Genomic DNA, 26,253 nt, shown 5'->3' with positions numbered 1-26,253 from the left:
TAAAGTCTGCGGATTACAAATGACAGTGTGCTACCACTTCATGCTTCAATTATGTATTTATTAAAAGTGATAGTTTTTAAACATAATTTGAGAATCATTCTTGCCCTTACCCTGATGACAACGTTGTTAACAAACTAGGAGGCAAGTCAGGGGTCATGTGCATCTGGTGGTTAGATGTGCACTATATATGGAAAAGGTGTAGTCTATTAAATCAAACTAAATTATTTTTTGTACAACAGACATGCTGAACTCGCACATTTGAAGGCACTCTCATATGTGATAATGAAGAAAATGGTGGCTCAGTGAATTAAAATAGTTGTCCAAGCTCACATCATTTGAAACCAGCTTATGGGTCAAGAGAATTACAAATAGGTTGAGTAGATTATTTAGGTCACTAGACCTGCAGGTCTAGTAAAATGTTTAGGATTTTGCGAGGCATGACTATGTTTATTGCCACATTGTTATGTATAAAGCCCATCATGAGCATGCCTCTTATTCCTCAGACTCTTGTCAGGTTGTTGTTTCAGGTTCCCTGCTATTCGCTTCCGAGATCCCGTGCGAGTTTCCAACTCTCAGGCGCCATCTTGGGTGTGGTGCTCCCATAAATATCAATTGCATCCGACGCCAACCGCTCGGGATTGCAGATCGCCAGTGGAGTCTGAGTGTTCCAGAAAGCTACTCAAGCACTTGTGAGTAAAAAGAGCATTGAGTCAGTCAGTCTTCAGGATCCCGATCAGAGAGAGTGTGCATGTTTATGTCAGCGCAGTCGTGTTGAACTGAGGAATGTTGCACATACTAAACGCTAACAGCGCTCGAGTGCGCATTTGAGTCCTGAGATCGCACTGCAAGTTCAAAAGCATTTCCCATTTAAAGACGCTTAGATGCGAGTGAGATAGTGAGCAGTCTCTGTCTTTCACCAACTGCATGAGAGAGTGTTACATTGTGCTAATGTGATGTCAAAGCAAACAAATATTCAGACTATTGCCAAGTTGAGCCTAAATACCAGAGAGGGTTTTTGTGTTACTGTGATAACGGTGTGGTCCCTTGGATCCAAATGTTACTGTACTATGACTCTGCATTCAAGAGTCTAGCACATAGCTCTTTATCAATCACGCACTGAAGGAAATGCAAGTACTGATCATTGCATCCTTGGATTTTATAAGTTATAACTGCTTTAACCAAAGAAACCTTCATTGACAGCTTTGCATAACTGCCACTGTACGTTTGTGATCATCATTTCACTGGTCTCCCTGCCCGCAGTACCCTCCCAAAAACCCTTCCCCTCTTATGACCACTCCGATATTCTGTTGTTGCCTCCATCACAGAATCGGTGCTGCCAGAAGGTGGGCATATTGAGGGTACTGCTCTAGAGGAACCATCAGCTCCGACAGTCAGAGGAGATTAAAGTGAAAAAAAACAACCTGAGGTTAGTGAAAGTTCAACATCCAAACGAAACCATATGCACCATTTTAAGGGAAAGAGCTACTATTTATAACTTTGTTAACTTGCACTCAGAATTTTTATAGTAAAAGAGGACAGCAATAAAACTACTTTAAAAAGACATCTGCTTCCAAGATCCTGGTTGAGACAAGATCACTTTAATGACACAGATCTTAGCCATTCATCACTTGGAGCTGTAATTAAGCCTTCCTCACTTTCAAAAATACAGAGAAATGAACCATCAGAAATGAGGTCAAGTAAACAGTCGCTTTCACAAAACGGCAGAAGTATGAGACACAAAAACTGAAGTTCCAAATAAAGGAAGGAACAGAACTGCACCCAAATGCTGCTAACTGCTGACACCATAGGGTAAATAAGCTTGGTGAGGGAGCCTGAAACATCCGGCTTTATTTTGCACCCAACTACTGCAACAGATCGATCAACAAAGAAATGTAAATGCAGTGGGATGAACATTCCTTGAGGTAATTATGAAAAGTGCAGTCCCCAAAATCTTAAGTGGATATTACACACTTAATCACTCAGACAAATTATTTATTTTAAAGTCGCACTACAATTCCTAATCATACAGTAAAAAACGAGATATAACCAGCAACTCTGAAGCACCCTTCCAGGTTTGGGAATGCATCTCACAAAATGTTTGACTGTCAAGTAGAGAATAGGTCAATGTGAAGAGCATTAGAATGGACACCTACTCTGCAACAGGCCGAACAGTGGAGGTGCCAGCAGAGCTTGTGCTGGGTTCCTCGGCTATTCCACCGCCATCTAAGAACATGGTGACAGCCATCTCAAGGTTGTGACTGCATGCTTCCAGCATATGTTTTCCGATGCTTTCAGGGGCACCTGCAGCATAGATAAAGATGGGAACAAAGAGAAGCATCATTCAGCAGCCCAAGCTATGATCGTTGACTTCATAAGAATAATGCTTAAGGGACTCCATATTAGAAGACAACAATTCGCAAAGGCTGGAATAACAATCAAATGAAATCTCCAAAGCTACCAGGGCTCCTTATGAGAGCAACCAAAAGTAGGAAGCACTAGGTCATGAACAAAAGACATAGTACCTTTTTCTGCAAAAGATATCAGGCCAAATGTATGTTGTTTCTCCCCCCCCCCCCCCCCCCCCCTGTGTTGGGGCTGGAAAGGTACCCACGGTTTGATTTACTGTGGAGGAGCTTGAGAAAATAGCCGAAATCTGCAGGAAAAAGTTAAAAATGGGGGTGGAAATGATGTGCAACAAAAAGGTTTGCTTTCTTCTAAAAATTGCATCAACAAAGGGTTTTCTGTTCGACAATCTCTTTTCTATTTTTCATATCCAAAAACTACGTGCAATTTGTGGTGGAAACTGGTGTAATCCCTACAGATGAACCTAAGGAGCTACATTCCTGAATACTTGATACAATTTTGAATTTAGCCAGGGTCATATGTGTAGATCACTAAAGGTAAGTGGAATAATAGTAAAAGGTGACAAGATATTCATCTGTAACATTCTGTACCAAGGCCAAACAAAATATACAATTATGTCTGCTAGACTCTTTTGGTCGCAAACAAATAGTTTGTAGATTGCCCCCCAAAAAACAATACTGAGAGCCAACAACTAAGCCATGGCTCACAATGCTTTTCCATTGTCTACCAACCAAATAACGCTTCATATTGAAAACTTCTAATAAATAGCATTTAAATACTAGCAAAAGCATTTAATTTGTATCCCATGCACCTAAAATATGAGTTTGGGGATATGGATGGAACACATATACCACTCCGAAGTTTGGATTAGTCTTTATTCAAAATGCCCATCTATTAAAGCTTCAATGCTCACTTGAAAAATTAGGATTGTACAAATGCTACGGTAAATGTACACTGTAGAGAAAAGAAAAAAAACAAGATATGAATTTGTCAAAATTGATTTGCCAAATGCCATATATGTTCTGTTGATATAATTTTAAAGAAAAATGTGAAGTAGAGTGATGTAATTTTGTAGGCAGTGTGTTCCAGAGCTTAGTAACTGCCACACTGAGCAATCTGGCAAATATGCAAATTAGACTAATCAATTTTAGGTTACTGGAAGAACACAACTCTAGCGAGCCAGGTTTAAATCTAATACCCACTTTAAATTGCTAGGACAATACCATTTATGGCTTTCCAAAACAAATCTAAACTTTAGAGAGAATCTGCCGCTTGAAGGGCAGCAAGTTTTTTCAAAGGATAATGCCTTGTGGAAAGTGACATAGTAGCAAGCCACAGAGAAAAATCAAATATCTTACCATCCAGTATTCCCACATGTCTGGTTAAAAAAAAAAAAGTGTTGGGGGGGGGGGGGGGGGGTGTGTTGAGATTGGGGCATTCCCTGTGAGGTAGTGCCTATCTACAGGCGGAGGAAAAGATCTAAACCACATAAAGGTCTTCAAAGTTCCTTTCTAAGTAAACTTTTTGGGGATGTGGGAGCTGCCATATTTCAACCTGCATTTTGTCGTCCCTCAGGGAAACCTACCAACCCAAGGCATTTCTAAAAGCTAGACACCCAGCAAGTACATGGTGGTTAAACTAGAGTGGACTCCCTCACATTTCTGTGACTAAAGGTTCCAGCATTTATAGGAACAACAAAAGCCATTACATCTAGCACACTCACACTTCCCGAGAAAAATTTAATCTGGTTGTATTTATTGGTGGGCCTCGCCGAACAGGTGCTAGCTTGGGTTCTTGCTCTTGTATTAGGATAAAGATGCCTCTCTGTATAATAATTTTACCTGTTTTTACTCTATTGCTGCTAATTTTTAATATTTTTATTTTATTATGAACCTGCTCTGTTTGCACTGTGCACTTTTATGATCTCTATGCACGATCGAATAAAGGAACTTGAAACTGAAAAACTGAAACAGACGTGATAGTCACGTAGTGTCAATGTGGTCTTCATTTAGCTTCTTTCTTTACATAGTTTCTTTAAAAATGGACAGAAGTAGAGTTTGTGGGAGTTCATGACGCGTCCTTTGATTTTTGTAATGACTGTGCTCAGACCGGGTATGTTAACGTTTGGAGTCATATCTGATAAAGGATGTAATCTGTAATGGTTATGTAATGTGTAAATGCGTAACTCTCGCCATGAGTAAAAAGACTCTTTTGTGTCCCTTTCCAAGGTGAAATTCCCGTATCCAGGCTCCAAGACCAGAATGCCACGCGCATGTGGTCACATGAGATATTATCCACTGCGTTACTGGAATGGAGCAAAATATTCATTCATATTCCACGAGCCGCTTCCTCTTGCCCATTTCTGTCAGACATCGTGGCAAGAGTGTCTAGCATTGAGTTTGGCTTTTGACTATCTTAGTTGTAGCTTCCCCATTAGGATTAACAGTGAAGTAAACAAGTATACTTTCCCTTTCTAAGCATCCGTTTACTGCACACACAATCAAACCAAATGGGACACTTTGCTCTTTTTTGTGAGCATAACGATATAATAATGGATTTATGCGCAAACTGATAAGCAAATGGAATAGTTCACATGCAAAAACTCTCCTTGTCTTGGAAATGAACACATTAGCAAGCCTCGAATCCGGATGAAAGTCAGGTCCCTGGTGAGGGGAGGGCGGAGGCGGCCGACAGCTCTTATGCAGCAAATGCTACTTATGAAAGGCGCCAATAAACCTGGCCGGGGGGGGGGGGGGGGGGGGGGGGGGGGGGGTATCTAGTCACAGCTAGCGGCCTGCAGAGCTGCTCTTGTTGGCGTGGGTGTACCTGAGCACGGTATTCCTGAAGAAGGCATCGCGCTCAGCATGCAAGTTAGAACGGCATAGCACTCTATAAAAAACAAGCATTGGCATAGCCAATAGGTCTCGCCTTTGGGACATTGTAAGTGTTTAGCCATGCAACAGTTAATGTTGCACCAAGCATATTGTGCAGCATAATTAAATACTTATAAGGTCCCAAAGGCAGACCTATTGGCTATGCCAATGCTGGTTTCCCTCCGTAAGCGGCATATTTCAGGCTCAGAAACAAAAGGCAGTTGGAGCCTGTGAACACTGCACTGTATTCCCTCGATCTCCACAATTAGGAGTGGAAAGTAATCAAAGGTTTTAGAGTAATGCCAGTTGTTATTAGCTAGAGACATTTACCAGTTGGTTCTATACATGAACATTTCTATATGATCTCAGAAAAGCCGCTTTGATTTCTGAATTTCTCTGAGAGGTCTTGTTGACTTCTGGTGATCTTTAAATAGATTGTGGCTTCAGAGTCTTACTTTAGTTTGATATTTTGCTTGCAATGTGTGTTTATTTCACACAGGATCAAAACAAAAACGACACTCTTCAAATGGCACATGCAATCACACTTCCAATCACATCCACCACAGTGTAGCATGCCACCCATGTACGCAAGCACTTCAGCGCCTCACCTGGAAGTAGTAAGCATTATATACATTTTGCAATGTAAGGGAAGTCAGGTAGCCTATGCTTTCAAAGGCGATACCAAATTTTGAGTATATGCAACAAATGCACAGATACCTTCCTTTTGGCTTCAAAATAAAGAACGACTGAAAAAAAAAAAAATGGGACTAAAACTAGAATCCAACTTATCAGTGGTACTGCAAGGATGTACTGGGGTCCCCAATTCAAGAGCGGAAAACAGACTATCTCCAGATCTATCAGCTTAGTAATGTACAGCTGTAAGTGAGATGAAATGGACCATTCACACCACCGCACCCAGGAGCCACTGCGCCAGCTGTGTCCCTGATAGCTACCCCTCTGTCGGATAAGTTGCACAGCCCAAGATTAGAAAGATGTTCAAATTTTGACAAAGGGACCACTTCACAAGGATTTTGTTGTGAATTACTCTTGTAGTACTTCTTGCTTACTGCTAGCATTCAGAATAAGCAAGGAGTGCCACAAGTATCAATTGCACCTAGGCGTAGCACCTCACCCAGGTTTTCTTTCTTTACACAAATAAAGTTTTCCAGTTTGTCAAAAGTGTGGCTTTCCATGTAAAAATAAATAATTGGGGGGGGGGGGCGCTAGAGGGCGCACAAGCAGAATGGCCGCACTGGTGTGAGGCTCCTGCAGCCTGGAACTGAAATCCGTCATTTATCCTGCTAAGACCACTGATCCCCCGATGAAAAAACACACTCGGCTGTCAATATTATTGTCCTGCAGCTTCGGCGAAAGTTTGGAGACTGTGCGTCCAGCGGCGGCAGAGTTAGCGGTAGTGCAAGGTGGAACGGGCGCGGAGCTGAGGAGAGGCGGAGCGTGCTGCCCGGCGTGCGATCTACGCCGGACCGGGGCGTGCCACGAGGCAAGTGGGCCCTGACGGGGACACGCTAACGCGGCGTCCTGCTTTTTGTGGCGGATCGGCTGCGGGACGAGGGAGGTGTTGTACGGACGCAGGACGCTGCCTGATGTCCCCTCCCCCCTGATGGGAGCTGCCTTGCTGTGCGCCGAGGATCGGAGCAAGCCGAGACCGTTGATGAGCGGTGCTGTCTGCGGGGGAAACTTGCCGGCCGCTGCGGGGTGGAGAGGCAAGGCAGGAGGCTGTCTGCGGGGGACGGGAGACAGCCTCCCCCCCCCCCTCCCCTCGTACCGGCGGAAATAGACTGATGGCACCGGTGCCGGGACATGGAGGCGGAGGTGTGTGCGGTGTGATCCACTTCGTGCTTAGCCTTTGAGGGACTCGCTGTCACAAGGTACTGTTGTCCGAGGATTGCGCCTGGGACCTGGGGGCCAACGAGGCCTGAGGGAGCTGTGCAGCGGGAGCTACGATCGGACGGCTGGGACCCGGTGCGCCCCCCCCACTGCAGGGCACAGAGGTGAGGGTGCGCGAGCTTGCCCACAGGGAGACGGAGGACAGCTGAATAAGGGATTCTGAGGCTCCCCACAGCGCGGCTCTTGAGTGGCATTCAGGTATCTGGGCGCATATCCTGGCCACGGGCCCCGGCGGCCCCATTGCCTCTGCCACCGCGGGCTGACGTGTGCTACTGGTTCAGCTGCATACTATCTGGTGGAGCACAGGTGATACTGCGCGAAGGTGCGAGGTCCCCCCCCCCCCGCCTGGCGACTAGGTCGTTGCCCCTACGACCCTACTGGCGTGCTGAGACATAGTGGCGGCGGGCGAGCACTCACTGCGGGCCCCTCCTTTTTTCTTTGATTTCCCGCCGCAATTACGACAGATGCCAATGGACTAAGACGGCCAGTATTCCTGTGATGCCGATGGTGGTGGATGCCTCCCTCTCTGCTTACAATCTCTGCCCGGGGATGCTGGTTTGGGCCCTCTCATAGACTAATAACTGCTGCTGCAGTCGCGTTGTGCTGCGCCCAGGACTTCGGACCCCTTCCACGCCCGAGAGGAACGTGAAATCCGCCCCCTCACAAGCTGCTGTGGGCCCGTCCAAGAAGCCCACGATGGGTAAACAGGATAGTCAGCAGCCCAAACTCACGTTTGAGGCCCCAGCAGCTAAGAAAGGAGTGCGGAGTACACAGGATGTGGGGAGCTCCCAAGGCTCACCCACAGCTGGCACGAGCTCGTGCTCCCCAGCAACAGACCTACAACAGCTGATGCAGGAAATGAGGCAGGGCTTTGCTACCATAGTGGATAAAGTTGATCGGTTATCGTCAAGAATGGACGCCTTTGCACAGAAAATGGACATACATGAAGAGCGTATAACTGAAACTGAAAGGCGGATATCTGATCATGACGACACCACAGCCTCACACACCACGCAGCTCTCGAGAATGGACAATGTCTTAAGAGTTATCGCTGCAAAAAAATGAGGAGTTGGAAGCCCGCAGCCGCCGCAATAACATACGTGTGGTGGGTGTGCCGGAGTCCACCAATACGGGGCGCATGGAAGAATATGTGGAGAAGATACTCCTTGCCTCCGTTGGGTCTGAAGCGTTTTCTAAGCAATTTATTGTCGAGAGAGCACACCGCTCTCTTGGGCCGCGGCCTAAACCCGGAGCTCCACCGAGACCCATCATTGCACGGCTCTTAAACTACCGGGATCGGGATACTGCGCTGCGGGCTGCACGCACGAACCAAACACTGTTGTGTGATGGTGTCAGCTTCACCGTTTACCCGGACTTCACGCCTATCGTTCAAGAACAACGGCGTAAATTCCTCGAGGTTAAGAAAAAACTACATGCCCTGCAAATTGATTACGCACTGTTGTACCCGGCAAAGTTGAGAGTCACCCACCAAGCAAAGCAACATTTCTTTACGAATCCGCAACAAGTGGAAGATTTTCTGAAGGCTCTAAAGAATGCACGGGCTGTGCGACGAGATGACGAGGATGCAGATCATGTGGACGAACACTAGTTACAGAGACGCTGCTTTCTACCGTTTGGCCTACGAACTTGGGGGCTTTTGAACTGCAAGTGCCATGGAGGCCCGCCTGCTGGGCACGCGAATGCGACGGCACCGAGACTGAAAGAGAATACCATGGTCGGGTATAGGACAGTGGTTGGTAATGTATTCCAGGCACCCCCCCCCCTTCCCTTGACTGTGGTGAGGGGCAGGATGTAGGGGGTGGATCTGGGCGCACTCTAGATGAACCCCATGGGGTGCACCCCACTGAACAAACTGACTATGTTGCTCCTGTTGAGCTGTCTGATGGGAGTTTTGGGAGGGGGGTGGGGAGGGGATTCTGGCAAGTTGGGGATGCTTCAGTGGGGTGGGGGTGGGGTATGGGATTCCGTGGCGGCTCTGGTCTCTTCCATTGCTTTCAATGCCTCTAGGACCTCTGCACACAGGCAGAAAGATGAACATTGTCAGGAATACATGCTGTGGAAATTGTTAGCTAATACGTCCTGCGGATATGGTAGGTTGGAGATGATTATGGATAGGTCCTGGGACGAATTGAGCTACCTATGTGGCTCTTTGGTAGCGGTGGGAGGGGGTTAGAGGAGCAGCCCTTGAGCTTCATGCCTTAGGCCGTGCTGATGAGACCACTCCTGGAGGCTATGGAAGAGGATAGCTTACCCTAGATAGCGGAGGTTTTCTGGCTGATGGGTCCTTGACGACAAGGGGAGCACAGGGGAGAGTGTGGGGCCCAACCGCAATTACGGCTCCGGTCATTTGGGAGCGGGGGCTATGCTTGAGACCTGAGCCTGGTTGGAGCAGTGGGGCTCAATTTTCTGCAGTGTATGAGATTGACAATCTTACATTACCGGCTAGACCTGCTGTAGAGACGGTTACGAGAAGTATGTTGGGGATTTCTCGGATGAGGGGTGGGGGGGTCGGAATGTCGAACCGGTTGTTACAATGTTGGACGCGGCTCCTATCACAGTGATGCTTTTTTCAGATCTTGCGGGAGTGCATGATAGAGACGTGCGGGGGGAGCCCCTCGTGGTGCTTGTAGTACACACAATCATTCACAGACGTTCTGACAGTAATGTTTGCAATGCGGTGGGACACACGGTGCGTTGCTGTTATGATGCAGGGGTGGAACAGCTATCCAGCATGGGTGCTCAGGGGAGCGAGTGAAGAAATTCTTTACTGATGCACTATACTCCTCACTATCAACATGGCTAAGGTAGACACTGATTTAAATATACTAACATGGAACGTCAGAGGCCTGGGAGACCCGCGAAAAAAGAGGCAGATCCGCTCTTATTTGGATCGCCATGCAATACACATAGCCTTTATCCAGGAGACCCACTTTAAAGCGCAGTCTACCCACACCTTTGCCGGTAGATAGGCGAAATACGCAGCTTTCTCCTCCTACTCTTCGTACTCTAGGGGAGCGGCAATACTGGTGAAAAAAGGAACCCCCTTCATTCTGGCAGGCACAAAAAGCGATGCTCAGGGGAGGTATTGTCTGATGTGGGGTAGGCTGGGGCATGTGGCAGTTACCCTGGTCTGCTGCTACGGCCCCAACATAGACGACCCGCACTTCTTTACAGACCTCAGTGAGACTATCGTAGGCGTGGGCCCGCAGCACCTCATCTGGGGGGGGAGATTTCAACACTACGCTCGATCCAACTAGGGACAGGTCTCACCCGGCCCCACACCATTATACGAAAGCTTGTGAGTCGCTGACGGACATACTAGCTGAGCATAACTTGATTGACACATGGAGATATCTCCATGCTGACAAGCGGGAAGGCACACACTTCACGGCGCAGGGAAGATCATGGGCACGGCTTGACTATGTTTTTATATCTCCGCATTTTTATACGGCACTTGATCGAGCACACCATCTTCCAAGAACGTTCTCTGATCATTCGCCGGTGCACGTTACGCTCCGAGCTGCGGACCTTGGCCCCCCATTGACTGCCTGGCGCCTGCAACCCGCGATGCTACTGGATACTGTGTTTCAGGAGGAATTGCGGGAAGACTGTTTGGATTTTTTTAGGCGCAACAAAGATTCTGTGAAAGATGTTGAAACTATATGGGATGCATTTAAAGTGACCTTAAGGGGCATATGCATCGCTAAAGGGTCAGGCGTACTGAGAGTATCCTAGCACGCTTGCGAACACTGGAAGATGATCTTAAAGCGCTTGAGACATCAGTGGCCGACAGCCCTGACGATGCTACGCTGGCGCATATCCGCGAAAAAGTGACTGAATATACGGACGAAGCCACTAGGGAGGTGAAATTTAGAGGTAAATACTGGACTGCCCGCCGCTATGTCGAGGGCGACAGGCCAGGGAAAGCGCTGGCGGCGACGATAAGGCTGACGCGGCCCCCTAACACTATATTGGAAATTGAAGGCGTGGAGGGTGACGTATACAGAGACACTACGAACATTCTTAACGCGTTTGTGGAGCACTATCACCAATTGTATACGTAGACTAGGACTGGGGATCTACACTTGCAGGATTACCTGGAAGATGTGTCCCTCGGATGGCTTAGCGATGCGCAAAGGGCGTTTGAGCTCCCCTTTTGAATTGGACGAGGTGCATGAGGCTATTATGCACATGCGATCTGGCAAGGCAACGGGCCTGGATGGGATACCAATAGAATTCTATAAGACTTACATTGACTTTATGGCACCGGTCTTGCGGGAAGTGTATGAGGATGCCCTCGAGGTGGGCCATTTGCCCCCTTCTATGCGCATGGCCCTCATTACATCACTCCTTAAACCCGGGAGATAAGTGTGACTCCTATCGACCCCTCTCATTGCTCAATTGCGATGTGAAAATACTTGCGAAACTAATTGCTACCCGTATTAATTTGCTACTCCCATATCTGATATTACCCGACCAGGCAGGGTTTGTGCCCGGCAGGGCGACGTCCCATAACCTGCGCACTTTTTTCTCGCTCCTAAATTCGGTACATGACGACTTGCCAATGGCTGCAATCTCTCGACGCCTCGAAAGCCTTTGACTCGTTAGAATGGGATTATGTATTCCAGGTTCTGGAGCGTATGGGGTTTCCACTCATATTCATCTCCTGGATTAGATTACTGTATACATCTCCTAGAGCCAAGGTGCTGATAAACAGCAGACTTTCCTCGGCATTTCCCATCACCAGGGGCACTAGACAGGGTTGCCCCGTCGCCCCTGTTGTTCGCTATAGCCATGGAGCCACTTGCAGCAAAATTAAGACAGCATCATAGGGATAAGGCGTTGAGATGTTTCCAGAGGCAGCTATTAATATCTATGTACGCGGACGACATTACTTTATATATACGGGACCCCAGTGAGAACCTCAATCCGATTCTTAGGGAATTCATCAGATTTGGCAGGCTCTCTGGAGTCCAGATCAACTGGAGCAAGTCAAGGGTTTTCCCTCTTACGGCGGCTACTGAGCGGTTTGAGTTGGAGTACCCTCTAGCTTGGTGCGAGGGGGACTTTAAGTACTTAGGTATACACATAGAAAAAGACAAAGATGAGCTATTGCGGGCCAACTATGGCACGACGATGACCCGTATTACGGACTGCATTACTCGATGGATCACGCTTCCCCTTTCTATGGCAGGAAGGACGTCGCTGATTAAAATGGTAATATTGCCTAAGTTGTTGTATCTTTTCTTGAATATCCCCTTTTATCCGGGCAGTTTTTTCTTTCGGCACCTACGCTCAGAGCTCAGACTGGTTTGGGGCGGGAAGTCACCCCGGCTCAAGTGGGAGGTCCTCACTAAGCCATATAGTCAAGGCGGGTTTGGAGTCCCAGATTTTGAGCTGTACTTTCAAGCGGCGCAGGCACACTACGCCTATTTTTGGATACAGCAACCTCGATACATGCCCCAACTAGCGGCCGAACACTGGCTGGCACACCCGATCCCCATAGAAGGCACATTGTATATCCCAATACAAGGGAAGGATACAACGCCCACGACAGTGGCGAGCACGGTGACTGCATGGAACCGAATAACAGCCAAAATAGGGATTACTATGTTGTATGCGCCGCTCTTGCCCCTTGTTTACCATCCAAGCATGCCCCTGTTACAGGAGGTCGGGTTTCGGAAATTAGCTCATACTATCCACGTCACGACGTGGGGGGGGGGGACCTATACCGTGCTGGTACGTTCCGTTCTATGGAGCACTTACTTGAGGGCATCCACCCTTCTCCCCTTGACGTTTTTTTGTACATTAGGCCCCGGCAGGGGATTAAGGCGCTAACACCCGATTTTCCGCGGGGAAACACCGGAAGTGGCGCCGTTACAACGTATCCTCCTGGACGAGGCCCCTGCCAAGGTAGTCTCTAAAATTTACAGGTCGGTCCACTCACTGATGGTCGCCCCGCCTGTTGCGGCTCGGGCAAGATGGGACCTAGAACTGCAGGTAACACTGACAGATAAACAGTGGGAGTTCTGCCTACAATAGACGGAACGTATTTCCTCCAGTAGTAGATATAGAATAATACACTATAAATACATTCACCGATTATATTACACCCCTGCTCGGCTGTACAGATGCCGACTCCGGGAGGACGACAGGTGCGACAGGTGTCGTGCCCCTGGGGCGGACTTTCTTCACTTGGCGTGGGCATGCGAGGGGGTGCATCGATATTGGTGCCAGATATTTACGGCACTTTCAAAAATGATTAACTCGGAGATTGCGCCCTCCCCTATCCTTGCCCTCTTGGGATACGTGGAGCCCATACAAGCTTCACACCGCAAATTCATTGCGCTTGCCTTCTTACTTGCTAAGAGACGAGTTGCATGTAGGTGGGGCAGAGGTAGGGCCCCAAAATTTAAGGAGTGGATGCGAGATCTTACTTATTGTCAGGAACAAATCAGTACATATTCTGAACTCTTACCAATAGCATCACGACCAACAGATATTTGAGCTCCACTACACTGCTACTTGTTAAGGGGGGGGGGCCTGCCGTGGGAAACAGTACGCCCACATAGCCGCGTGCTCGAGAATCCCTCATGGACTACTGAGAGGTTGGTGTGGGAGGGCACTTCTCTTGGGATATGGCTCCATAGACACTGCATGCTGGTGGTCTCCACCCTTGTGAACTTTGACTTCCAGACACCTGATGTTGGGACATATGGGACCTTGCGAGGTGCTCCTCCAGGTGGAAAGTAGGCATCAGTGAACCCTATAGTAATCATAGGATTGCTGTGTAGTCCTGCTCTGATATGCATGTGCGCACTATTAATGCTTGTTGTGTCTTTTCCTGCCACCATTGTATCGCTTATGAATGTAATGTGTACCATTGATGCACCTTTGCTTATGACTGTACGTTTGCTCAATTTTCAAAATAAAATTTAAAAAAATAAAAATAAAAAATAAATATTTGGATTTGCCAACGTCTCCTTAAAATGATTATCCCAGATTTCGGAATAGAGCATCTTTAATAAAAAGGTGGCTATTTTTTTCTGAGGCAGCTCCACGTATTATAACTTTTTTAGCAGTACGAGCATGTGTGTAGTATGCAGCCATAATTGGCAAGTTTCCCACTTTTCCTAAAACAAGAAATTGTAGTTTCTCTTTTCCTTCAGATGTTGCAAACTTGATTTCAATAATATAACGACATATTACAGAGGCCTAATTCTGTGAACACAATCATTTGCAAAACTCAAATGGATTCTAAAAAGGCGAAATGCTTTAGAGCACTCACAACCGAACACAAAATAATGCCTTTCACAGATTATACCCGGACTTTAAAAGAGCTATCCACATTATCTTGACTCTCAGGGAAGTTTCTGTGTTCATGCTATACAGCACGTACTTACGTGCCGTATAAACAAATGAGGGGCCTGTCTCCAAAATGTCAGTAAGTAAGTACCTAGTGACAGCATAAAGCCTCAACGTATAGATCCGTTTTGTTTCCTTGCACTCCAAGCGTGTGGAAAGGATAATGCTACTTACCAGTATGCATCTGTTCTTGGCATGTAGAGCTGCAGAGTTGTACACTATGCATAGATTGCAATCTGGTGTTGGGCTTGGATGCTTGCACATTGTTGTTGTCTTGGAATAATCTTTTCTAGTCACGAGATCGTGACTTCGCCATAATAGGAAATGATGGAGTCAGTAAGAAGTAAGAGATGTCCATGTGAATGTAACTAAGATAATACTGGAACAGATACAGGTTCCGGGGAGGCGGGTGGGCGTGTACAAGTCTGCAGCTCTACATGCCAAGGACAGATGCATACTGGTAAGTAGCATTTTCCGTTTTAGGCATACGAGCTGCAGATTGTACACAATGCATAGACTGTACAGCAGTGTCTCCCCTAGCGGTGGTCACCTGCATCTGTTACAGTAGTTTGAAAAAGTGTTTTAAGAACAGCCAGGCCTACAGAAGCTTGTTGCTTAGCCTGCACGTCAACACAATAGTGTTTGGTGAAGGTGTGTGGTGTAGACCATGTTGCTGCTTTGCAGATGTCATCTAAGCAAATATTCCCTAAGAATGCCATGGAAGCCCCTAGTTTGCATGTTGAATGCGCTCTAGGGGGATTTGTCAATGTGCGTTTAGCCTTTTGATCGCATATTTGAATGCATTTTACTATCCACCTCGTGATCCCAGCTTTGGAGATGGGGTTACCTTAATGAGGTGGGGAGAATGCTACAAACAGTTGTTTTGTCTTTCTAAAGGGCTTAGTCCTGTCAATGTAATCAAGTAGGGCTCTTTTGACGTCTAGTGTGTGAAGAGCTCTCTCTGCCACAGTCTGGGTTTTGGAAAAACACCGGTAACTCAACTGACTGGTTAAGATGAAAAGCGGAGATTACTTTGGGACGGAATTTTGAATTTGTTCTGAGAACCACTTTATTACGATGTATTTGTAAGAATGGTTCTTGTATGGTTAAAGCCTGGATCTCACTTACCCTTCTGAGAGAGCTAATTGCGACAAGGAAAGCTACTTTCCGTGTGAGGAATTGAAGTTCACATTTATGTAGAGGTTCAAATGGGAGACTCATGAGCCTGGTAAGAACAATGTTTAAATTCCACACTGAGAGGGTGGCAGTCTGGGAGGAATTATTCTTTTAAGGCCCTCCATAAAGGCTTTAATTGCAGGCATTCTAAACAGTGACAAGTGTTGTCTGTTTTGTAAATAAGCAGCAAGTGCTGCTAGATATAATTGTATGGATGAATATGCTAGATTACATCTTTTTAATTGTAGCAAATAGCAAATGATGTCCTGGATTGAAGCATCCAGCGGATCGATTTTATTGTTTTTGCAGTAGTTTACAAAATTTTCCATTTTGCTGCATAGCAAGCTCTAGTAGTAGGGTGTCTGGCTTCTTTAATGATGTTCATACAGTCCGGCGGAAGATTAAGGTAACCGAGCTCTAGGACTTCAGGAGCCAGATCGCTAGATTCAGTAGACCTGGATCGGGGTGCCTGATCTCTCCATGGTTCTGCGTTACCAATGTTGGGGAGAGGCATAGTTTTTGGTGTGAAACTACTGAGAGTTCCAGTAGTGTTGTGAACCACAGTTGCCGTGCCCATGTGGGAGCCACCAGAATCTTGAGACTGTTGTCCGAGCTTGCGTACTACAAGGGGAATCAATGGGAGTGGTGGAAAAGTGTACGCAAATCTGCCTGACCAGTTCATCCATATCGCATTGCCATTGGACAACGGGTGTGGAAACCTGGCGGCGAAGGTTGGGCATTTTGCATTTGCGGGAGTGGCAAACAGATCAATGTCTGGTTGACCCCACATTTGGAAAAATGGTTGAAGAACTGGGGGGTGAAGTTCCCATTCGTTTATCTGCTGTGTCTGTATACTTAGCAGATCCGCAATTTGATTGTGAACTCCTGAAAGATGTTCTGCCAGAAGGTATATGTTTGGTGGAATGGCCCATCTCCAAATGGTTTGTGTGAGCTGGGACAGCTGCAAAGAATGTGCGCCTCCTTGTTTCTGTATGCAATACATGGCTGTCATGTTTGTCCGGACTAGGACAGTCTTGTGCTGTAGATGTACTTGGAATGATTTTAGTGTTAGAAATATTGCCAGTAATTCTAGGTGATTGATGTGGAGCACTTTCTGCTGCGTGGTCCATTTGCCTTGAATCGTGTGGTTTAGGAGATGGGCTCCCCAGCCGGTGACTGATGCGTCTGCTGTTAGCACTACCTGTGGACCAGGCTCGAGGAACGGGCGCCCTTTGGAAAGGTTTTGTGTGTTCCACCACTGCAGAGAGCGATGTGTGGGCTATCCACCAACACCAGATCTGTAATTTGACCTGGAGGCTGGTTCCTCCGACGTGCTAGGCATTCCTGTAAGGGGCGCATCTGAAGTCTTGCATGAGGTACAATAAAGATGCAAGAGGCAGTCATCCCTAGGAGTTGCATGAATACCCTTGCTGGGAGGGAATGCTGTGGTGGAAATCTGGAAATTAGTGTTTGCATACTGGCTATCCTGGCTGGATTGGGATATGCTAGAGCTCTGGAGGTGTCTAATGTGGCCCCTAGATACTGATGCATGTGGGAGGGCTGAAGATTTGACTTGTGGTAGTTTACTGTGAATCCCAAGTCGTGTAGCAACTTGATGAGTGTGATGAACACACTGGTTGAATGACTTGGCTTTTATCAGCCAGTCGTCGAGATATGGAAAGACATGGATTTGTTGTCTTCTCACGTGTACTGCTACCACTGCAAGGCACTTTGTGAGCACTCTGGGTGGGGTGGTCTCCCCGAACGGAAGGACTTTGAACTGATAGTTTTGTCCGTCCAATATGAACCTTAGATACTTTCTGTGAGCAGGATGTATGGGAATGTGGAAGTAGACGTCCTTGATATCTAGGGTGGGAAGGAAGTCGCCTTGTTGAAGTAGTGGGAGGACCTGTTGGAGAGTGATCATATGAAAATTATCTGATTGGATATAGAGATTGAGGGGTCTGAGGTGGAGTATTGGCCGTAGGGTCCCGTCCTTTTTGGGGATTAGGAAATACAGCAAGTAAACCCCTGTTCCTTGATACTGTAAGGGAACTAGTTCTATTGCCTGCTTTTGAAGCAGAGAACCTCCTGTTTTAAGAGTGTGAGGTGTTCCGTCGACATTGGGCACTGTTTGGGTGGTATGGTGGGTGGGGTTGCTGTAAGTTCCAGACAGTAACCATAGTGGACAATTTGTCTTACCCACTGGTCTGTTGTGATGGAATCCCAGACAGGTAGGAACTGTAAGAGTCTCCCTCCGACTGCAGTGGAATGGTCTGGAGGGAAGTCACTTTTTATTAGTGGGGTAGGTGCGAGTGTTCTGGTTACCTCGGCCTCTAACTTTGTTATTTCCCCTGCATCCAACTCTAAAATATCCTCTGTTGGGGGATGTTTGCGTGGTGTTTTTGTAGGAAGAGGAGGTGGTGTCTGTTCCAATGTTTTTGGATGCTTCTCTATAGAAGGAGACACAAATGGAACCACGTGTGGATGGAGATTGTAATGCTCCCATAGATTTAGCAGTCTGTGTCCTTTTTCATCTTCGCAGGAGTGGTATCTACAGCCGGTCCAAAAAGTTGTTCCTGATTGAAGGGCTGTTTGAGGATAGTGGTTTGTATCTCCTGTTTAAATCCTGAGATGCGTAACCAGGCATGTCGTCCGAGTAGCACACTAGTGTTAATGGACCTAGAGGCTGTGTCAGCTGCATCAAGGGCACACTTGATTGATGCGTTGGTTATTAATTTGCCTTCTTGAGTGAGCCCTATCGTACCTAGTAAGTAATGCTTGGGTGTTGGCTATGCACCAGTGATTAGCTGCTTGGGCAGCAACTCTTTTGCCAGAAGCATCTAGCAACTTAGATTAGGTAGTGCGTCACCGGAGGTTTGCGAGTTGACACGTTTCTTAGCGTTAGTTACCACTAGTGAGTCCAAGGATAGCTGCCCTTTGATGTAGGTGGGATCATCGGGGGCAGGTTTATATTTTTTGTCAATCCTGGAATTGAGCATTCTAGCTCTCACAGGGTCTTTGAATATGTCGGGGGCATGTTTAATGACCCCTTTTAGCATTGGCAGGATTGGGACAGTTTTCTGTGACTGTTCAAAGGTGTCTAGGAGGAAGTCCTCGTTTGCAAGGTCCGAATGCTTCTGAACACCATGGTAGATAGCAGCTCTATTTACAAGCTGGCCAAAGCCAATATTGTCATCTGGTGGAGATGGCTTTGTTGGATATGGCTGGGGATCCGGGAGGTCTGAGGGATCTATTGGGTCATCACAATCGTCCCAATCGTCCTGTGGTATGTCCGTGTCGTCATCAGGGTCAGTGAAAGGGTCCTTATTGCCTCCCCCACCCACCAGGCTCAGGAGGAAGGAGGAGAGGGTCTTATAGGTGAAGTGGCAGTCTTTTCTTCACAGGCACTGCAGGAGGGTCTGGTGTGTCCAGCTTCCTCTTTTGTGTGGAACAGCAGCCACATGTCCTGTTTTGGGGTCTATATGGAGTTTTCTGCTTCGGATCGTCAGGATCCAACCGAAAAAGTTCTTCCTCCTCTGTAAATGCTTTCGGCGCCGACGTCTTTGAGGCCGAGCGGGGTCTGGACTTCTGCTCTGAGGCCTTAGGAGGTGGTTTTGGGTCCTTTGGCTTGGCTATGGAGATGGAAATCTTTTACGGTTCCCAAGGCTTTGGTTTCGGATCCAATGGCTTTTCTTTCGGCGTCGAGGTAGTCTTTTTGGGAGCAGGTTGCTCTCCAGTCTTCAGTGCCAAAGGCGCCTGCGGGACACTGAGATACAGTTTGCTCGGTTCCGAGCTACCGGAAGGCTGGTCCTTAATCTTCGGTGCCAGGGCCAGGGGCGGGGACAGGGCTTCTGAAGCTTGTTTTCTGCTGTGACTGGGGCCAGCAGGCGTAGTCTTGACTAGGGCCTTCTTTTTTGGGGTGGAATTGGGGTAGGGGCAGTTGTACTCACTTGTCGACCAGGAGTGATGTGGTTGTCTGAGTCGTCTACTTCGGACATGATTGCCAGGTCCTCAGAATCCTCCTCCGGGACATCGGGCCTTCATCGAAGATGTCCACTGGTGCCGGAGCTGCTCGCTGCGCCATGATGTGTCGTCGGGCCCGGCGATCACGGATGGTTTTCTTGTATCAAAAAGAGGTGCAGGCCTGGCAATTGTTCTAGTCGTGCTCGAGCGAGAGACACAGGTTACAGACCTTGTGATTGTCACTGTGTGGGAATTTCGCTCCACACTGGGGGCATTTTTTGAAGGGAGTCCTTTCCATGAGCTGTAGGCCCGAACGGCGTCAATAGGCCCAGCGGCCCGCGTCGACAACTGGAATCGAGTAGCTCAGATGCACGTCAAAGATCACGCGATCGAAAACAATACGTCGAGTTGTTGATAGTTTGCGTGGTTCGAAAAGGTTTGGAGAATAAGGTGCCGAACCGGAGCGCAAAAGTTACATCCGAACCCAATGGCGGAAAAAAACAATCTGAGGATGGAGTCGATGCCCATGCGCACTATCGTCCAAGGGAGGAGTCACCTATCTCGTGACTACTAAAGACTCTTCCAAGACAACAACAACGTGCAAGCATACGAGCCAAACACCAGATGGCGATCTAGGCATAGTGTACAACCTGCAGCTCATATGCATCGAACAGTAAATTCCGCATCAGCAAAGAATGGCTGTCTACAGAGCAGACCTCAAAGCGCCTTCACAATGGTGGCCCGGCCTCGGCTGAGAGCCGCTAGCATGGTTCACATTAAATTCTGGAAAACTGCAAACACCAAGCGCCGCAGAACCCAGCGAGATCTGGGTTCATTGTGGCTGAACATTGCCCGCACGACTGAGTAAGCAGCCATTATGTTAATGGCGATGTTCAAATACAAGTCAGGCCGTGGGCAAATCCAGAGCCTGAGGCGCCATTAGGGTTGGCTCGAGACAATCCCAGACACCTGGCCTCTGAAGCACCGCAAAATAAACAAGCCCAGGAGTGGTGCTGTAACTTTATGCTCATAAATACGGGTTGGGTGAGTGTCAGTCGGTACGCCTATGCTAAAAAAACAAGGTAAAAAAAATGGGTGCAAAACATTTACACAAAAAGTGCCCAAGAAAATGAGTTTGTTAATGTGGCTTTGTGCTAATGAATGCCAGTTGGGCGAGTGTCTTGCCGGTATGCTTGTGCCGTGAATGATAACTGATACTCAAAAACACGGTCCAAAAAAGCTCATCAAGATTCAAATGTAAACTTGTGCTCGTAATTGCAAGTTAAATGAGCACATCTTGCTGGTGTACCAATGCTATACAAGTGTAGCCTAGGTTCAGAAAATGCGGGATCAAACGAGTGCATCCTACCGGTGTTAGTAGTGAGTCTTTACAGGTGTTCTGAAGTGATCACCCGGACTTGTGCAAAATGCAGATTGAAAAGCTGCATCTTACCAATATGAATGATATGACAGGCTCACTCCTTGAAGGCGGTCGTGCACGGGAATGTGTGACACAGCTATGAGGGTGTTCGTGATTAAAGAAACAAGCGTGAGGGAGTGTGGCCGCGAAAGAGCAGGAAAAATGCACTTGTGCTTGTGCTGGCATCCGCCTTGCGGGAGCGAGCAGCGGCGGCGCGAGAGCCATGTTTTCAATCCATAAGCTTCGCTGCTCGCTCCCGCAAGGTGGATGCCAGCACAAGTGTACTTGAAAAGGAGGAGACCGATGGCTAAAGGCCCCCCTAGAGCAGCGCATGCGCGCTACCTAGGTGAGACCTAAAAAAGCGCCTGCCATTGTCCTGTGTGGGCGCGCTGCAAATACAACAAGCATTGGCATAGCCAATAGGTATCGCCTTTGGGACCTTATAAGTGTTTAGCCATGCAACAGTGATGCTGTTGGTGAAAATCCACGGAGTGAGGGTGGGGGGAGGAGCGAAAATTCATGGACAACGGATTGCGGCGGGGGGCTGCAAAATTCCACAGACAACGGAGTGCCCGATGCCCGGGCTTTATCGAATTCCACAAGAAAAATGTATTTCAGGGGTTTAAATCCGAGTCTTTAACGTGAAGGAACAATTGTGAAAGCAGCCCCCATTACAAGTCAGCAGGGCTCTCTGATCCTGGGAGACAGCCTTGTTTCACTGGTTGTGTAAAAGCACTCCTCTCACTGCAATCATGCAACGAATATCGTACATATTACAGTGTCCAAAGTAGGCCCGGAAAGCCGGATCTAAGACAGTATTGCACAAGAGAGTGGCTATGTATACGAGTGTCGACTTTATCTCAATCCGGTGAGGACTCAACCCCTTGGACCTACGGTGGACACCTGTGTCGCAGAAAACAACTGAGTGCTGTGCATATCCCTTCACCCTTGGAAGGCGCACATGCGCAGTGCTGGTGACCTACAACTCGATGTGCACCTTGGGAGTGGATACAACTGCAGATGTGCACTTCATAACTGGGCCGAATACTTTAGGTGGCCTACACAGCTGGACGCAATACTAATGACGAAGACCTAGAAAACTACACTGTGCTCCCAAACGGGCAAAACACCGAACCAGGCACTGCATTCCAGATATTCACCTGAGGCTGGACACAATAGTCTACACGCGGCTGACAGAGCTAGATCCAGTACTCCACTTGAACTGGACATCTCACATGTGGTCCCGAAAGCAAAATTTCAGTGAAATACTACTTGAAATTGTGTACAAAGTAAGAAACCCCCCTTCCCATATCTGTGAACAGCAACACCCTTCCTGCTTTCCTGGTGGTTTTCGCAAGAGTGGACCCACAATGACGTCAGCCCATACCTTGTGTTAGGATATACTGTACACATTTTTGGTTTTAAGTGATAAAAGACCATGTATTTGTCGTCGTGACTAAGAATGTCAAAGGTAATACTTCGTAAAACAAAAAAGTACAAATTAAAAAAAGAATCAAAAAAAAGGTAGAAAAGTAGAAACCCCAAGACTACGGACCATAAAAGAATTGTAAAAGTCCGAGTAACAATAAGTGGCGCTCCCCCCTCAATGAACCACCTTCCAGGCACTACTACAAACAAAACGCTCACATGAAACAAACACACTTCATAACATAATGCAAAACGACAGAAGCGCATCTGGATTAGGAGCAAGCCCCATAGGGGCAGTAGGGCCGCCCTCCTCAGCTTCATTTCTGCATTACTGGAAGACCACTGTCACCGGAACTGCCAACTCGGGTTGCCAAAAGTTTCTCGGGCTGCTGTTCTTCCTAGGCAGTGTATAACTTAAGGGCTCCTATACACAAGCGGCAAACGCATCTTCTAACAAGCATTTGCAATGGCGGGGAGGGGGGGGGCGGAAAGGCACAGACAGCGGAGTGCGTGCGGGGGGAGATGGGTGTGAAAATCCACGGAGTGCGGGCGGGGGAGGTGCGAAAATGTACAGACAGTGGGTGCAAAAATCGCCGGGAAAACAACTAGAAAAACATATAGTGCTTGCAGTCCGGAAAATAAAAGCGGCCCACGCATGTAACTTACCAAAAAATATTATATAGTGCTTACCGAGTAATTGAAGGAGGCCGTGTCCCTCTGCAAGTAAACGATCCAATCCCGGTGGGCGGGGCCAAAAGCGGACAGGGTGGCAAACCCTCAGTGTAATTATTGCCTCCAGTGCAATCACTACACTGTGTTTTGCATAATCCATGATGCAAAACTACGCGCACAAATCAAAATTGCAGGCGGGGCAGCGACACGACTTCTGGAACCGTATTGATTCCAAGAAGCCCTCGCATGGAGAGAGCAGCGCATGCGCGCTGCGAACGCATGGAGAGACCTAAAAAGCAGCAGTCATTGTCCCCATCAGTGTGAATAAACAAAATAGTGCTCACCCATTAGATAAAGGAGACAGTGTAATGAACCAAGTAAAAGATCCAGTCGTTATGGGAAGTAACAAATGCAGACAAGGCGTTACCAAGAAGGGACTAACAAGCCTATTTACGAATCAGAAGCCAGCATTTACAAAGGACAATGACACAAGCCAAAGACAAATATAGACGTAGAGTGGGCGGGGCTGCTAAAGCATACTCCAAAACAGCATGCTTCGAAGAGCGAGCAGTGCATGCAGGCTGCCGCTAGGCTCGACCTAAAAAGGATGCAAGAAGTAGCAAAGCCCATCCATGGTGACAAGACTCGATTTAATGGTTTTCAAGCACCGCTCTTGTAGAGAAATCAAAAAGACACCGTGGTTATGGACACTGCTCGAAACCTTATTTGTCACTGGCAGATATGGGTTATCATGGAAAAGGTTTATTGTACCACCTCTACAGAACTCTTCCCCTGTACCTCCCGCATCCATCCTTTTAGCATTTACCATTCTTTTCCTCATCTTTCACTTGTATGCCCGCATTGTTTTTTTACTTGCATACTCATTCACATCTGAAACGCCTTATCGACCAGAAGAGTCCCTGATTTATTGTCCGAGTTGGTCACATCTAAACAAAATTTCAATTTTTGTCAAATACTATTGCGGCACAGATGATGCTGTGTGCAGCTGAGGTGGTTATTCCTAGATAGACAATAGAATTAACCTGCATGTGTAAAGGACTACTCCCTGCAAGTATGAATGAGCTCAAACCTTTGAAGACAAAATTAGTGTTAACCGCCAACTCCGAGTGCACATTTGGATCATAGCCATGAATCTTATGAGCTTCACTACAAATATTGTCAAACACTTCAAATCCCTGAGATTCTTTGTAGATCCCAAACTCATCTTCACAACCTACTACACAAACAAAACTACCTGCCACCAAATCTTTGCTCCACAATGTCCAGGCATATCTGCTGGAATCAGACTTCACACCCACTGTCCAACCTCTAATCAAGTCGCACCTTTATGAAAACAAAACATCTTCCTGTTAGAACACTCCAACAAAAAGACACACACAGTATCACGTCTCCCATAATTAAACATCCAAAAAAATAGGACAGAATGACTCACAGTCCAAGAATTCAACTGGATCTCTGTATCTGCAGTAAGAACTACAAAACCTGCTGCACCGTCCACAAAACAGTAAACTCCATAACCTTGCAATATCCAGCTACTAAGCTCAACCGTCATTCAACACCAGGAGTAGCATCACATGGCTGGAAACAAGAAAGTGCAAGACAGAGAGGATGGGCCATCAGGCCTTCTCCTATTAAATAATCTGGATTCCAACTCCGATTCAACCGGCTTTCCCACCAATACACTTCGGGAAAAGCTGAAACCATGTCGATTTGTATGTATTAAAAAGTATGCAACATGCAAAAGGTGATAAGAAGCTGCTTGCAATAAGTGTAACCACTGGCAATCGCTCGGGGTAGCACTCTAACCCACCCTTCTTTTGCTCAATATGCCACCTCAGTTTGGACCCATATGCAAACCAGTCTTGACCCTGCTCCAATATGAACAGTCCCTGTCGAACTGCCGACCGACGTCCTCCCTGAACCAGAACACAAACAACCCAGGACCAGTTTCACCCTAGTTAGGGACTTCTAAGCCAGGTGCAGCTTGGTTCCAGAGACAGGGATGGGACTAAACTCTGGGCATACCAATGCCACTAAGGGCAGTATATGAAACACACAAAAGGTGACTGCATTAAAAACTATAGATACAGGACCTTCAGTGATGGCCCACTCTTACAGCTCTCATCTCAAGGGGATCCCAAATGTTCACTTTAAAAAGCTGCCCTTTTAGCAGTTTCTCAAAATCTCTTTATGTGCTGCAAGGCTTATGCCTACGTCGAAGAATGACTGTACTGTGTGGCAGCACTCTAAAGCAACTTTGTGGCACTGTAAAAGTTGCTAAAAATAAGGAGATATTAAACAGCTTTGCTAAATACACCAAGACATTCCATGCTTACCCATAGAAAAATACAAAGTTCTGCCTATACTATGGCCCTTGTTACAGGTATTTGTGTAACTATCATGCCGCCACAAACTCCTAATATGAGATCCACAGTAACCCAGCGGATCTGTGGCAGTTGACCAGGATACTTAACTTACCCAAATGCAGGTTGAGACTGGCAGAATTTTTTTATTTTTTTTTAAAGTCAAAATGAGGAATTACTGCTTTCCCCAGTAATCCTCATTTGCATGGAGACCCTTAGGGGCCCCCTCACGATCGGCAGTTGAAGGCACTTAAATGCCACCTCCACCAACCACCACACCCCATATCAAGGGCAACAAGTACCAGCTAACTAAATAGCAATAGATCACAGGGATCGACCGGTTTATAGTGGCAGAGAGGGGGTCTTTACTGGCAGAAGTTGCCCAAGTAAGTTTAATAGGGTTCGGGACAGGCGGACTGAGTAATATGTTATGGAAGGCAAGGGTCTGGACAAATAGCCTGAAGCTTAGTCCCGCTACACTACCCGTAATAAAAGGACCCCACACATTAACAAGTCCACCAGGGCAGACTTAGCATGGTACACAGGGGAAAGAGGGGAGGCTGGGATGGAGTACGTTATTGAACCCATGTGCTAATAATGAGGCGGTCTGTACTAATGGACGGGATGGAAAATGCTAAAGGTAAATTGAATGAATCAATCCGGATGTCGCCTGCTG

At 47.2% G+C, this 26,253-nt stretch overlaps 1 protein-coding gene across 1 annotated transcript in view; it reads right to left on the bottom strand.

Moving 5' to 3' along the window:
* Window positions 1-26,253, bottom strand: part of UBXN7 (UBX domain protein 7) — a 485,766-nt gene that overhangs the window by 442,254 nt on the left and 17,259 nt on the right. Inside the window, exon 2 of the mRNA XM_085634185.1 lies at window positions 2,154-2,301. Coding sequence (XP_085490311.1) covers window positions 2,154-2,301 — 148 coding nt within the window. The remainder of the gene's footprint in view (window positions 1-2,153; window positions 2,302-26,253) is intronic.

The sequence above is a fragment of the Triturus cristatus genome, chromosome 11 (genome assembly GCF_964204655.1).
Source record: "Triturus cristatus chromosome 11, aTriCri1.1, whole genome shotgun sequence".
NCBI lineage: Eukaryota > Metazoa > Chordata > Amphibia > Caudata > Salamandridae > Triturus > Triturus cristatus.
This window is presented reverse-complemented; position numbering and strand designations above follow the sequence as displayed.